At 32.6% G+C, this 14762-nt stretch overlaps 1 protein-coding gene across 2 annotated transcripts; it reads left to right on the plus strand.

Moving 5' to 3' along the window:
* The first annotated feature begins 2382 nt into the window (after window positions 1–2382).
* LOC100777132 (cyclin-A2-2) lies at window positions 2383–9275 on the plus strand. 2 transcript variants are annotated; one of them, XM_006596057.4, is made up of 12 exons: window positions 2384–2546; window positions 3050–3266; window positions 3996–4254; window positions 4578–4714; window positions 5010–5102; window positions 6043–6176; window positions 6901–6976; window positions 7078–7154; window positions 8175–8208; window positions 8319–8468; window positions 8564–8698; window positions 8835–9275. In XM_006596057.4, exons 2-12 carry the CDS (start codon window positions 3075–3077, stop codon window positions 8931–8933), a joined length of 1386 nt encoding a protein of 461 aa, XP_006596120.1. In that variant the 5' UTR covers window positions 2384–2546; window positions 3050–3074; the 3' UTR covers window positions 8934–9275. The 2 variants fall into 2 exon arrangements, with proteins under 2 accessions (XP_040865027.1, XP_006596120.1); XM_041009093.1 differs by lacking the exon at window positions 8835–9275 and having other exon boundaries at window positions 2383–2546; window positions 8384–8468; window positions 8564–8700.
* The last annotated feature ends 5487 nt before the right edge of the window (window positions 9276–14762 follow it).

Genomic DNA, 14762 nt, shown 5'->3' on the forward strand with positions numbered 1-14762 from the left:
CATTGTCCCCACATGGCCCTCAGCTTTTGGGATGTACAATGAGCATCTCATCCTTTTTATCCTTGTACCCTTAAGAAATATGCATATAGGACATATGGGGAGCGGGGAATGAAGGAGACTACTGTGGTGGGTCAATCCATAAGCATTATTATCATGGTCAATGTGTCTATACTAGCGTTATTCCAACAACTTAAAATTAATCTATTGCTGCAGTTGGGGTAGTTGAATCCACCCATTTTCCAATGTCCTTGTGTTTCAAAACCTTCAATTCAATCACATTGGCGGGCCAGGGAACTTTGGTACTCAAATAATTGTACAACTATGAATGACTACAAATGTAGTGAAGCCCACATAAACATAAAAGATGTTTAATGTGAGCCGTCTAAGCAATACAAGACACGAATGTGACATACATTACCCTATAATATGCAAAGGATGTAAGTCCATCTTAAGGATAATCAAGTATGCTACGTAAAACTTCGGACTATTGTTACTTGTTAGTGAATTATTTGTTGATGAGTAAATAGCTCATGCAATAATAATGTAAAAACATTTTTATCTAATCACAAAATTAATATGTATAATACATTAGGTTTGGCTCAGTTGAATTAAAAAGAGAAGCATTTGATTGAAAATCATGAGTGTGTATTTTTATGCATTTCAATAAAAAAAATTATTATTTTTTATTTCATTAATCACTATAATAGTATTTGTTTAATAAATTTATTAAATTTTACTATAAGTATCTTAAAAGTAATATATTTCATTCGTCTCATTATAATTGTTATATGAGAAAAAATTTATCCCTAAATAATTATCATTTTAACTTTTTAATATAACATTAATTATGTTATTTTATTTATATCTCTTACAATATTAATCATAGATAACCAAATCTACAAATGAATTAATAATAAAAAAAATTACTGGCTTCTTAGTTGTACGTGAAATTTGAATTCACAGCGTACTGTGCAAAACCCTATTCTCATTAGTCAATGATTTTGAGATTTGTTAAAAAAATTATTTCTTTATTTATAATGAGTAGATAGTTTTGCATACACGGAACCATACTTTATTAAATGGTCACTATAATATGGTAGTTTAAGCTCTCTCTGCAAGCAATTGACCTTTGATTACAAAATCTCTAGTCGCATCACATCCCCCTTTGATGAGTTAATTTGACCATTTTCTATTGGGCTTGAAAATTCGAGCTTATTCTTTCAGCAAAATTGGTGCTTGTTGGGGTTTACTAAGAGGTCATGATTATGAAATTAGCTATTTTCGATGTATTTTTTAAAATTATGAACAAAATAGTACTATGTAGATTATAACGTGTGATTTTGTTACTTCGAAATAAATTCAGGAAGTCCATTTCTTGTTGCTATTTATTTCATTAATGAAATAAATTAACTTTTTTTATGCAACCCTGAAGGTTTAATTACATGTAATTATTTATCATATCAGTTTTAGTTAATATAATTCATCCATTAAATTTTAAATAATTGCAAAGATATTTGATTTAATCTCATTAATTTTTTTTTGTTTCTGCAGTTTTATTCAGTTATCGCATTCTATCACAATTTTAACAACACTGATATCGGGTTTCATTGTTATGCGTTATTTCACAAATATATTTGACTAAATCTGTAAAATAAACAAAAAAATATTTCTTTATTTATACTTAATACGTTTTTTAACACACGCAAAAAAATAATTACAAAAAAAAATATTTTCTTAGAGCACATAAAAAGCGAAATAAATTCTTACAGTATTTAAAAAGAATCTTAACCATTTAATTCACTTGAATTTCACAATTTATATCATAGACATACGTGTAGTTAAATTAAAATTCTTATGATGGAACGCTTGACTTTTTAAGTTATAGATCGCTTTTATTACAACCAATCACGGTTGAATATTTGGTCATATAATATATATATATATATATATATATATATATATATATATATATATTATTTATTTATTTCTTTTATGTTCTGATAATAATAGGAAGGATTAATAAGTAAAAGAAAATTATTATCATTATTGACTTTATTTTCAGAGTGTAAAAAGAGAAAAATAAAATAAAATAAAATAAAAATACTAATGAATAATGTAAAATAATAAAAAAAATGTACTTAAGACTTGTCTTCTTTCTATAATTACAACTGAATAAACACAATTTTTAAACATTTTTACTTAAAACTAAAAATTTTCGTCTATAATTAACTTAATAAATCCAAACCTTTATTGTAGACATAAAAAAAAATTAATCTTAATGGTAAAATAAAAATAACGCTAGAAAATCTAAGCAATATTTTTTTTAATGGTGGCGTTTTGGATTTTGACGTGTTTTTAACTTTTTTTAAACTGTGGTTAGTCTCACTCCCGCTCTCGCTGCTGCGCTCACGCTCCTCCTAAGCTTTTATTCCACTGTGCAGCTGTGCTCTTTTTTTTCACACTCACACCCTTCTGTTTCGTTCTCTCTCTCGTTGAATTTCAAGGTCGCGACGCGAAATATGAGCTCTGAATAACAAACAAACAGAGTAAGCACACTTGCGTTCCTTTTCCAGAGCCTTCACTCTTTGAAATTTTTGTTACGATTCTCATGCACAGATCTGCGTCCCGATTAACCACCGTCGTTGTCGCCGCGCGTCGTTACCGCAATTTGAATTTTTAATTCAACAGAATTATTTTGTCTCTCACACACACCAAACAGAGAAGAGAAAAAAAGAAAAACTCGTTGCTGAATTTCTCACTCTGAATTCTAAAGATATCATCACTCACTCACTCACTCACACACTCGTTCTCGTTCATTCACTCGCTGAATTTTTAATAACATAGAGAGAGGTTAAGCTCTTGAGAAATTAACTTATGTTATTTGCATTTCAGGACTCACGACGCTGATGCTTCTTTTTTAAAAAATAAAATAAAAATAAAAAAGAAAGTTATTGTTGATATTTGTGTTGTGGTGATTTATTTAGTCTCTAGAAACGGTAAAGAGCTAGGTTTTTTCACTTTTTCACATGAAGTGTTGTTGATTTTTCAGGTTGGTGTTGGTCTGACATGAGAAGATGGATAGAGAAAATGCTGTAATGGGTGGTGTAAGAGAGGGTGAAGAGCGTGGTGTTCGGGTCACTCGAGCAATGGCAAGAGCTGCTTTGGGTTGGGTCTCTGCCTCTTCTAGACCGTCTTTCAAGAAGGAATGTAAAAACAACAGTAGGACAGCACTAGCAGATGTATCTAACATAAGCAGAAAATCACAGGTATGCAGTGTAAGTTAAATTGCGGTTGGTTGCAATTTGGTTGTGTTTCTTGATATTGTAAGAAATGGGGACCAATGCAGCTTATGCGGCCACAATTGCATTCACGGGGCCACAATTGCATTCACGTAGCGGTGGTGTACACCCCAGAAACCTTAACATTGCAGCCGAAATCGCGGTCCTACACCCTTTTTTAAAACCTATGACACACTTATTTTTTTTCTTCCTCTAATTCACATAGACATCTACATTTGTTGAAGTCATCAACATGGTTTAAGTAAGCAACTTAGTTTGGTGGGTGTTTTGAGTATCTTATTGGCTTATTTTGAAGAAATTAGGTAATTGTGCACAAGGTAGTTCTTGAATTTGCAATGCTCTAATACCTTAATTCGTCTTGTATTTCACTTTGATTTCTTATGTTAAATGGCGGCACCATAGCCACCGTGGCAGAATGGCATGACGGATTTTTTGCCAATCCTCAAAGGCAATTTATGAAGGGAGGCCCATTATGGCAGCGCCATAGGCTGCAATGGCTTGTTTAGATGGGCAGAATTTTGGCCTTCCACCGTATTCCACCATCCACACTTGATAACACTGGATTCTTATAAAGAACTAGCTGAATAAAGATTTTGTAAATTTAAAGAGCAACTCAAACATTCAGTGACTAGAATGCAATTGAAGGATATTTATAAGTTGCCTTAAGGAAGATGGTAATATCTGTGCATTATATAGGCAAGAGGAGGTTACAAGAAGACTAACACAAAGGGATCTTCCAATGTCTCCATTCAAGTTTTGTCAACTCAAGAAGATGTTAGAGCAGAGTTAGCAAAAGATTTATCCACAATATCGATGGTACAGACACATGATGCTATTGTAGAAAGGCCGGAAGACACAGAGCTAGTGCAACCCTCTATGTCTGTTATGGCAGGTCCTCTGCTTTCAATGCAGAACTCTATGAAGTCTGATGAAATCCTTAGCCCTCCAAACAAAGGTTTTTCAATAATCTTATGTGTCATTGCTAGTATGCATTTCTAGTTTACTAGACTATATAGGTATGCGATTTATGCAATAATGATTGTAAAATTGACATTTATAATAACACTTCTCTGGTTGAAAATGAGGTAACTTTTTCTTTGTAACATAAGTTTGTGCCCTTTTCTTCTGTATGTCTTCTTTTTTACTTGTTTACTTTACTCACATGTATAAAACTTATATGATTGCCTTTTTGCTAAAGCATTAAAATAGTCGCAACAAAAAGGATAACATGCAAGTTAGCATTTCATAATTAACTGATTTTTTTATTGGATTATGCAGACATTGATATGATTACTGAGAAACTAAAACTTTCAGAACGTTTGGGCATTGTGGACATTGATTCAGTGGAGTTAAAGGATCCTCAAGTTTGGAGTTCATATGCCCCTGATATATACAATAATATATTTGTCAGGGAGGTTAGTGTTGTAGAAATGTCATTCAATATTTGGATTATTGCCCCTATACTATTATTGATTACTTGACTGGCGACATTGCAGTAGCTTCTCTTTACCATTGTTGTGATTTCTGTTTTTCTCAGTGACTGTCTGACTGCTTTATAACATTCTTTCAAAGTATTAAAAGCGGAGAGCATGTTTATTCAGTAGCATTGTATTATTGTTGAATAAATTAAATTAAAATATAGAAGTTAGGAAAAAATGGATAAGTTTCACTACAAAAGTTTGACATTAAATTTTGGTTAAATCTTTCCAGTTTGAAAGGAGACCGTTAAGTGATTACATGGACAAGTTACAGCAAGATATCACTCCAAGCATGCGAGGAATTCTGATTGATTGGCTTGTGGAGGTTAGTCTCGTGGCAATTTTTTACATCTATACTACTTGGCATCTTAAGCTTTTCCTATTGCCACTTGTTGCAAATCTATCTGTGTAATACAATTCATCTTCCTCAATGTATGTAATTTTGGTCTTCGTATAATTTTGACAGTTGCACTTCTTTGATTCTTCCTCTAGATTATTGCAGAGAAACTTTTGAAGTAATCAACATGACAATACAATACTATGTGTTTTTCTTCAGAGTTAAATTTTTCATTACTCCCCAACCATGTTATTTATTCAGTTAATGTCAAATTTTGATAAGTTGAGGGTGAACCTTGGTACCATGGTAAGATTGTTGTTGCCTCATGGCCAAGAGATTAAGAATTCAACTCCTAGAAGCAACCTCTCAATTTATGGGAGTAAGTTGTGTATATGTACGCTCCCTAGATCCCACTAGGTCGAAAACTCAGGCATTGGCTCACCCTTTTATTAAATTTTTACGAGCTCATCTCTGAAAAAAAGGATTATTTAATATTCCCTTGTGTTCGCCATGTGGGAATTAGAAAACTTTATTCTAATTTCTAATCCAAGTTTCCTTTTCTTCTCCATGTAATAATTTTGTAAGTTCATAAAAAACATTAAAAACATGCATTCTTTCTCTTTTGAATCTGGTGTTACATTTCGGTACTTGACTTCCATGTCACCATCTCAACTACTGCCTCCATGCCTCTCCTATTATGCACAAAAAATCTTGTTACTGCATTCTTGTGGACAGATTTCAATGGGAACAGTTGAATAATTCATACTGAGAAGAGCTGAATTTTTATAACATATCCATGATAAAGGCACATTATTAGAAATAAAAAACAATTCTTTTATTACTGTTAGCTTCAATCTTTGCATCAGTTGCTTCAATCCTTGGCTGCTGAATGGGTTATAGCTGAAGCTTTTTTATATTCTCTTTTCAGGTTTCTGAGGAATATAAGCTAGTTCCAGATACTCTTTACCTTACTGTGAATCTCATTGATCGGTTTCTTTCTCAAAGTTTGGTTCAGAAACAAAGGCTCCAGTTGCTGGGTGTTACTTGCATGCTGATTGCATCGTAAGTACAATACTTTATAAATGTCCAGTTCGTCCTGATCAAGTAATATGCAAGTTCCACATGCTCTGCTTTAAGCTTTTTGATGTTTCTCTCTGAACTCATAACTATGAATACTGAGGAATTTTATAATGAGGTTGGTATCACAATATATTTTACGTCCTCAATCTAGTATGATGAATTGTATAATTACTTTATTTGTAGGTCTTTGACTTGTATGTGTTTGTCCATTAACAGATTCCACGTGGTATAAATTTTATCCTCGTGATTCTCTGTATGATAAAGTTAACAAAGTTTTAAGGGAATTTTATTTTGATTTCCATAAATAATCTTTGCAACTCCCAGCAAATATGTGTTTGTGTTAGGATCAAATTGCAAGGTATGGGACTGAGTCCCACATTGGAAGTATAGGATTCTAGTGTGGGGTTTACAAGGTCTTGGGCTCTTAAACTGTAATTACTAGCTTTCATGGTATGGCTCCTCCAAGTTTTTTATCACTTTGGAAAGTGTTTTATTGTTTTGCTTTGCTTTTTTACAATAGCTGTACAGTATTAGAATACACTCAAATTGCTGCATTATAATTTATTCTAGTCAATGTTAAATTGTTGATCTTGAATGCACTTGGTTAATCTGATAGGGACAACCAATAATATATGATATGATTTCAAATTTTTCGAAGTCGCGAGAAAATTCTAAATTGCTTGTCATTCTTTTTCATGGCTTTAAGAAAGTATGAAGAGATTTGTGCTCCTCGAGTGGAAGAATTTTGCTTCATCACAGATAATACGTACACAAAAGCAGAGGTATAACATTTGGTAGTTTTGTTGGAACCTTCATTTTTTCAAATTGTATTTATTACAGCTGCTAGTGATATATAAAACACCTAACCATTGGCACTTGATAGGTATTGAAAATGGAGAGTGGGGTTCTAAATCTGTTGCATTTTCAGTTATCTGTTCCCACCACAAAAACATTTCTCAGGTGCGTATTATTATTATTATTATTATTATTATTATTATTATTATTATTATTATTATTATTATTATTATTATTATGTGCAATTTTCATTCAAATGATGTGCCCACTAAGCATATTCTAGAGCCGATGTTAAGATGCATGCTTTTTGTAAATGATTCTCTTTATGTTTGTTTTTCATGTTTCTCACTTTCCTACGCATGTTGAATGCCAATTCCAATCTCACTGGTCGGCGATTGAATGGATACTCAAACATACTAATAGCTCTGCTTGGAGAGCTTAGAAAGAAAATAAATGGGAAGTTAGAAATGTCAAGATAAGCTTTGGAAGTACGTGATTTTGTGAAGTAGAAATAAGACAGAATACTTGAAATGTAAGTTAATTAGAAAACCATTAATCTTACCTTAGAGGTGAAAATTGTAAACCATACCAAAAGTCACTCAGACTATATGGGTTTCATTATACTAAATGGCAGAGAAATAGAGGGAGAAGTAAACCATAGGATTCAAGTGTGTTGGACTAAATGGAGTGTTTCACGTTATTTGTAACCAAAAGGTACTCAAGCTTATTGGAAAATTATACTGCATAAGATCTATGATGTAGGGAACTAAATATTGGGTAGTAAAAGCTAACAAGAGAATAAACTCAATGTAGTAGAAATGAGAATGTTGCGTCGGATGAACAGGCATACTAAACATAATAAAGATGGTAGAAGCTCACCCAAGGTGGCTTAGGCTTGATTGAAGAAGAGCTGTAAAAGCCACACTAAAGAGAGTAGATCTGATGGAGGGTAACTCAAATCACCATAGACAAAGGGAAGATTGAGAAAAAATAATATGAAAAATCGTTAAGAGACTCAGTTAAAATAGTTTGTCTATAAACATGATTTACAATAGAACATGACACCATTTGTTTCACGGAGCCGACCCCTCATGGGAAAAGGCTTTGTTATTGTTGCATACTTGCGTCGTTTATGTCATATAGTTAAAGCATAACTGAACTATGACCATCTTGTCTTTCTTTCAGGAGGTTCATCCTAGCAGCACAATCTTCTTACAAGGTATACTGTAGACTGTAGCTGCTATTAAACATCCACAATTTAACTTTTTACTGTGCCCAAAAGGGAAACAAACAAAACCAATTTGGTTGTAAATTTTCCATGTTATACAGGTTTCTTATGTTGAACTGGAATTTCTGGCAAATTATTTAGCAGAGCTTACTCTTGTTGAATACAGCTTCTTGCAGTTTCTACCTTCCCTTATAGCTGCATCTGCGGTATTAATCGCCAGATGGACTCTCAACCAATCAGAACATCCATGGGTCTGTACTTTATTATGACTATTTGCAAGTTGACAATTTTCCTTATTGTTTGGATGTAAATAGATCCAAAGACTCACCCGTGCATTTATTTGCAGAATTCAACCATGGAACACTATACAAATTACAAAGTGTCTGAGCTTAAAACTACTGTCCTTGCACTGGCAGATTTGCAACTTGATACGAAAGGCTGTTCCCTGAATGCTATTCGCGAAAAATATAAACAGCAGAAGGTAGAAATGCACATTCCAAAAGATGAAGTAGTCACATGCTCCAATTGCTAAATATATATCACAAGGCTTATTACGTTTATCTCCAAAACTAAGTTTGTTTTAGCTTAATGACAGTGAATTTTGTTTTCTATGACAGTTCAAGAGTGTGGCAAATTTGTCTCCGAAACCGGTGCAGTCACTTTTCGAGGCTCAAGTTAAAACTGTAAATGATGCATATGTGAAGACTAAATATTGACTTTCGGAATTTCTGATGCAGAGGAAAGGTGTATTATCCTTGGTTGTAATTATTTGGCTATTGTTAATTCGCAATTACCGTCTGATCAGTAGTTGTAACTTGTAGGATGGTACCAAGCTCTGGTACTTCTAGATCTTGTAACTTAAAATTGTTACATCATGATACAATTGAAGCAGATAATTGTAGTACTTTGGCATCTATTTGTACTCCATTTTCAGGTAGCCCTTAGGCAGCTTGCTATATCAAGTGCTTCACGATTACTTTCAGGAGGCATTTAGTAGGAAGAAATTTTTAATGCTAGGGAATCATGTTTTTTGAGATGAATAAAATTTGTTTGTTTGATTACCATATTTTTACATATTATTATAAATATTTATCACATTATATAATTTAAGAAAAAATAACATTTTTATTGTAATCAAAGCAAAATTAATGTTGGAAAAAAACTCAAGTCCCATATTCAAGAGTAATAAAAAAATTAAAAAAAAAAGATCGCTTATCATTTAAAAATAAAGTCAAATTAGACTATATAAGTGAAGGATAATTCTCACTCCTTGAGCTATCTTTCCGGGTTGAATTAGGTTTAAACTCATTCAAGATTAATCTAAAGGGTCACTCTTCATTTATTTTTCATGGCCCAAGAAGTTGTGGGCGTGAGGGAGTGTATGGGGAAAAACCCAAGTCCCATATTCAAGATTAATAAAAAAAAAATTCAATTCTCACATCGACTAAAAATAAAAGTCAAGTTATAATATATAAGTGAGGGGCAACCTTCACTCTTTAAGTTAGAAATTAAGTTACGCCTAAACTCAAATTCTAAGATTCTAAGAATTAAATTTGAGAAAATAAGATTTTCATCTTTTTGTGGAAAATTTGTCAAAACTGATTAAAAAAATATTCGTGAAAATATCATTTCCCGTGTTATTTTTAAAAAATATATACCAAACATCAAAAATTAAATTTTTTAATTTATGATTTTTGAAAAATAAAAAAAAAATTCTATCCTATCAAACGCTCCCTTCTATGAAATTAAGGATGAAACCATCTGTATAATAAACAAAATTACCGTGAAATTGGTGTAGATTTACTTTATCTTTTATATGGCGTGCGAATAGATAACATTGCAAGATATGAGGATCGTAGGGCATCTTGCAATCTTAATAAGAATATAACATCAGATTGACTAAATCTTGTTTTTGGAATTGCACCGTTCATGTTTTTTCAATATAAAAATTGAAACATAAAATGAATTGTAAAATAACTAGTTTCTTATGGTGTGGTTCGGAGCAACCAGAGAAGATTGGAATGCAAAGAAATGCGTGGAAAGATGCAATTTCGTGGGTTTGGTCCCACGTAAAAACATTTCTTCGGGGGTTGTATAGCGCCATGAGATGGAAAATGTAGAATCGGATACTGACAGAAGGTTAGAAGGAGAATTTGGAAAATTAAAATTTGGAGAGAATGGTATTGATTGAAACTAATGGAAGTTCACAAGAACTAATATTTATAGTGAGAAAATGTGACAACTTACATCAGCCAAATAGAATAGGATAAAATTTAGGAAAAATTGTACTTTTGGTCCCCCACTTTAGTTTCGATTTTGTATTTGGTCCCCCGGTAATTTAATTCATAAATTTGATCGTCATGTCTTATAAAATCATGTAATGTTGATCCCGAACGTCTCAATTGGATGTTGGCCGTTAAGCAGAGATATTGACTGCACGTCTGAGAGACACTCTGCGTATGTTACCCATCAGTAAAAAAAATTTATGCTAAAAAAACCCTAAACATATGTGCAAATTTTTTCTCAAATCTATCCAACTTCTTTTTTTTGTCCTTTTATTCTGTTTGGAAATCGTCATCATCACCATTTGATTTGCAGGGCCATAATTTTTCTGCTTTGGTTTTCAACACTTCCTCACCATTTTCCATTTTTTCTTCTTTTCTAGTTTTTTTTTCCTGAGAAAAAAATTGAGCTCTTTTTGGCTAAGCCTCCAAGTAGATCCAACTAAGGAAATGTAAAATTTTTAAATTTTTTTATCAGTATCCTCTTTTCTGACCTTTCCCTCATGTTCTAGATTTGAAGATCTTGTCATTACCTCACTCTTATTTGTGCCAAGATTTGTTCTGTTCCGTTCCCCCCCCCCCCCCCCTTTTCTTTTTTTAGATCTTGGTCTTCTCCATGATGTAGTAGAACTTCAAGTTTGAAAGCTTTACCTTTCTAAGATTGCTTTTTTTTTTTTTTTCCTTATCCCCTTCCCCTTTTGGAGTATGAAAATTTTCCTGGAAAATTAGTGAGTTAGGATCACTGAGTGAGAGAAAAGAAAAAAAAGATGATGAATTATTTCCCGGACGAGGTAATAGAGCACATATTTGACTATGTGGTGTCACACAGTGACCGAAATGCTTTGTCTTTGGTGTGTAAAAGTTGGTACCGGATAGATCGATCTATCCAACAGTCTCGTGAAGAAGCCCGTGCTCTCAATGACGGTGGTGGAGTCACGAGACTTCCTCATCTCAATCTCTGAATCCATCGCGTTCCACAGACTTCCTTTCTTCGAGACCATCGCGGTCATCACCAAGGCCAAGGGCGCCAACCTTTTTTGTTGGGACCACCGCTGTGGATTCCTCTGCTTCGCCAGGCAAAAGCGCGTTTGCATCTTCCGACACGACAGTAATGCTGATTCATTCCTTTTTCCCTCGCGTTTCTCCATTGTTGTTGTTGTGGTCAATTTTTGATGAAGCTGAACCAGAAGATGGGTGAAAAAAAGTCTCTCAAATGAAGACGATGTCGGAAATGCTTCAATGATGAAGACGATGTCGTGTTGGAAATGCGCATTTAAATAAATTGGTTTTAGGGATTTTTCAGCGTAAAAAAAATTTACCACAGATGGGTAAGAAAAACACAAGCAGTTTCAAGGTGCCTCTCAAACGTTGACACGTGGCAGTCAACGTCACTGCTTAACAGTCAACGTCCAATTGAGGCGTCCGGGACCAACATTGCAGGATTTTATAAAATAGGAGGATCAAATTAGTGAATTAAATTACCGAGGGACCAAATGTGAAATTAAAACTAAAATGGGAGACAAAAAAAATGTAATTTTATCTAAAAGTTATAAAGATATCTCAACCTAGAATATTTTAAGTACCAAAGAATATAATAAATGTCCTAATTGTGATATGCAAAGATTTGTGAAGAAATAGCCTCGTTTTGTGTGTTACGTCTAGTTCCAATGTCGGCTATATACGAAAAAGAAGAAAAAAAGAAGAGAGAGGACCTGATTTTGTGTGCTGCAAAGAATTGCTTCCCTCACGCTCACAGAGCCGCAAATTATTTCACTAATAATTAACTATTATTAAACCAAATAATAATAATGATAACAATTCAAATAATCTTTATGTTAACATAACACACTTTAATTTAAATATTTCATTTCTATTTTCACTCTTATATTAAACAACTTATTTTTCTATTCTTTTCTCTCTCACCTACCTACCTTTTTTTCCTTTATTTCTTCTTCTCCTACTAAATATAGTTTTAAAGATTTAATTATTTATTTAGTCTCTATACCAACAAACATTTTTACTTTATAATCTCTGCTTAAGACATTTCTAATCACCAAAACTTAAGATATTCATTTTGAGTATCTTAAAACATATTAAATTAATTTTTATTCTGAAGAAACTTTGGAGATTAAATGCTTATATAAAATACTCATGCCAAAACTTAAAAAAACTCATAATGTCAATTAGACTTGCTCCAATAATAAAAGAAAATAAAAAATAATTGTTTATCCTAAGAAACTCCTCAAAATCTTTCATTGTTGATGACCTTAAAAACATCCTATTTTCCCTTTATATATGTGCTCACATATTTTATCTTTTCTAATTTTAAATTATTATTATGATTTGACTTAATATCTAATTTGGTCCTTTTAGTTTAATAAAAGTGTTTAATTAAATCTCTTTATTTTTTAACTATACAATTGAGGCTTATTTTTGTTACACCATTTGAATTTCTTCTACACTTAACATATTTTAAAAATTTCCAATTTTATCCTTTTTTACTTCTTCTTTTTCATTCCTTCCTTTTTTCATATGGATTGACCCATACGGATAGTTAAAAATACATTTTTTTTAAATAATTTAAAATTAATGGTCCATGCAGATCTCAAACCTGTGACTTCCACGCTGAGCTAATAAAATAATTATGTTAAAAATAATTAATGTTGCTATATATAACACTAAAATTTCTAATGTATATTTAATACACATATAAGTTTACATAATAAATTTTGTAACAATTAATTTTAATATAATAATGTGTTTTTTATATATATAAATTTTAAAGAGTGAATAGGCAATTTAGTCCCTGAGATTGTAACCAATTTGCATATTAGTCCCTGACTTAAATTTTAATTCAAAATAGTCTCTAACTTTACATAAGTTTTGCAAAATAGTCATTGTCGTTAAATTCTCAGGTGACGACGTTAGTGAGGTGCATAGGTGGCAATTCAGTGCCACGTAGACTGTCCAACGTGGCACTGAGGTCTGCATCTATAAATTCTCTCTCACGCAAGGTTGCTTCTTCTTCTTCCCCAAATAAATTAGGGTTTACGAAGCTACTGGTTTCCCACGCTGAGTCTTACGAAGCTGCTGGTTTCCCACGTTGAGTCATTTCTTCTTCTTCTCCTCTGACGCTCAGTCGCTACTGCTTGTTCACTTGATTTCTCCATGTCTGCAAGTGGCAGTTGTTGTGCATTTTCTGGTAGTTTCATTCGGCAATGCCACCATGGAAGACGTGCAACTATTCGAACTGCAAGAACAAGGAGGAACCCAGGAAGGCTATTCTATACTTGTGCATTGCCTCAAACAGACCTAGATAACTGTCAATTTTTTCAGGGTTGAAGAAGAAAATCAACTTTCTAATTCGTCTTCTGTCTCAAGAGAAACAATGGTAGTGACTGATTTGAGGCTACAAATTGAAGCTTTGCAGAAGAAAATGAGAAATTTGGCAAACATTGTGTTGTTAGGTTTTTCATTTTTAATTGTAATATTAGTTTTAGGGGGAATGTATTTTAGGTAAAATGTGTAATAGCATCTTTTGATATTGTAATTGTTGTTTTGCTGAAGAATTTGTAGTAGGAAGTAATTTGTTGCTACTGTCAATTACCCATTTCAATTAAATATAATTTGTTGGTGAAATTTGTTGCTGAAATTTGCAGTTTATTAAATATAAATTTGTTGCTGTATAAATTTTTGAAGTTATTGAAGTAGCACTAAACTAGGTGGTCCTACTCCAACTCCAAATCCAACACAGTGTATAATTTATAAAAGAAAGAGAAGAAACATGACATTAAATCAATTTCACATAATGTTTGACATCCCAAAGCATGGTAGTTAGAAGCAATTGTTCAGTAAGCCATAATGTTTACATCATTTCACATGCCAGTGAAGCTTTCAAAATATACAACTACACTTCTTAATATCAAAATGCAACAAAAAATGGGTCTTCATTTTTCTTTATATTGCATCATCTTTATCAGCAACCTTCCTTTGTTTGTCTCTTGTTATAGTTAGCTTATTCCTTGTTATTGGTGGAACAATAATAGTTGCAGGGACCTACATGCAAATGCCAAACATGAATAATTGTAATATATAAAAATGGAGTGCTGCAACAAATTAGGTTAAGATAAAACTACTTTGTTGTGACAAATATTTACCATCAACTCCAAATCACTATCTTGTGACAAATGAGGCTGAGATAAATTAATCTCCACCGAATCTTGTTGAACATGAGCAGCAGCTTCTTCAGCCTCATTCAAAGCT

Source organism: Glycine max, chromosome 14 (genome assembly GCF_000004515.6).
Source record: "Glycine max cultivar Williams 82 chromosome 14, Glycine_max_v4.0, whole genome shotgun sequence".
Taxonomy (NCBI): Eukaryota; Viridiplantae; Streptophyta; class Magnoliopsida; order Fabales; family Fabaceae; genus Glycine; species Glycine max.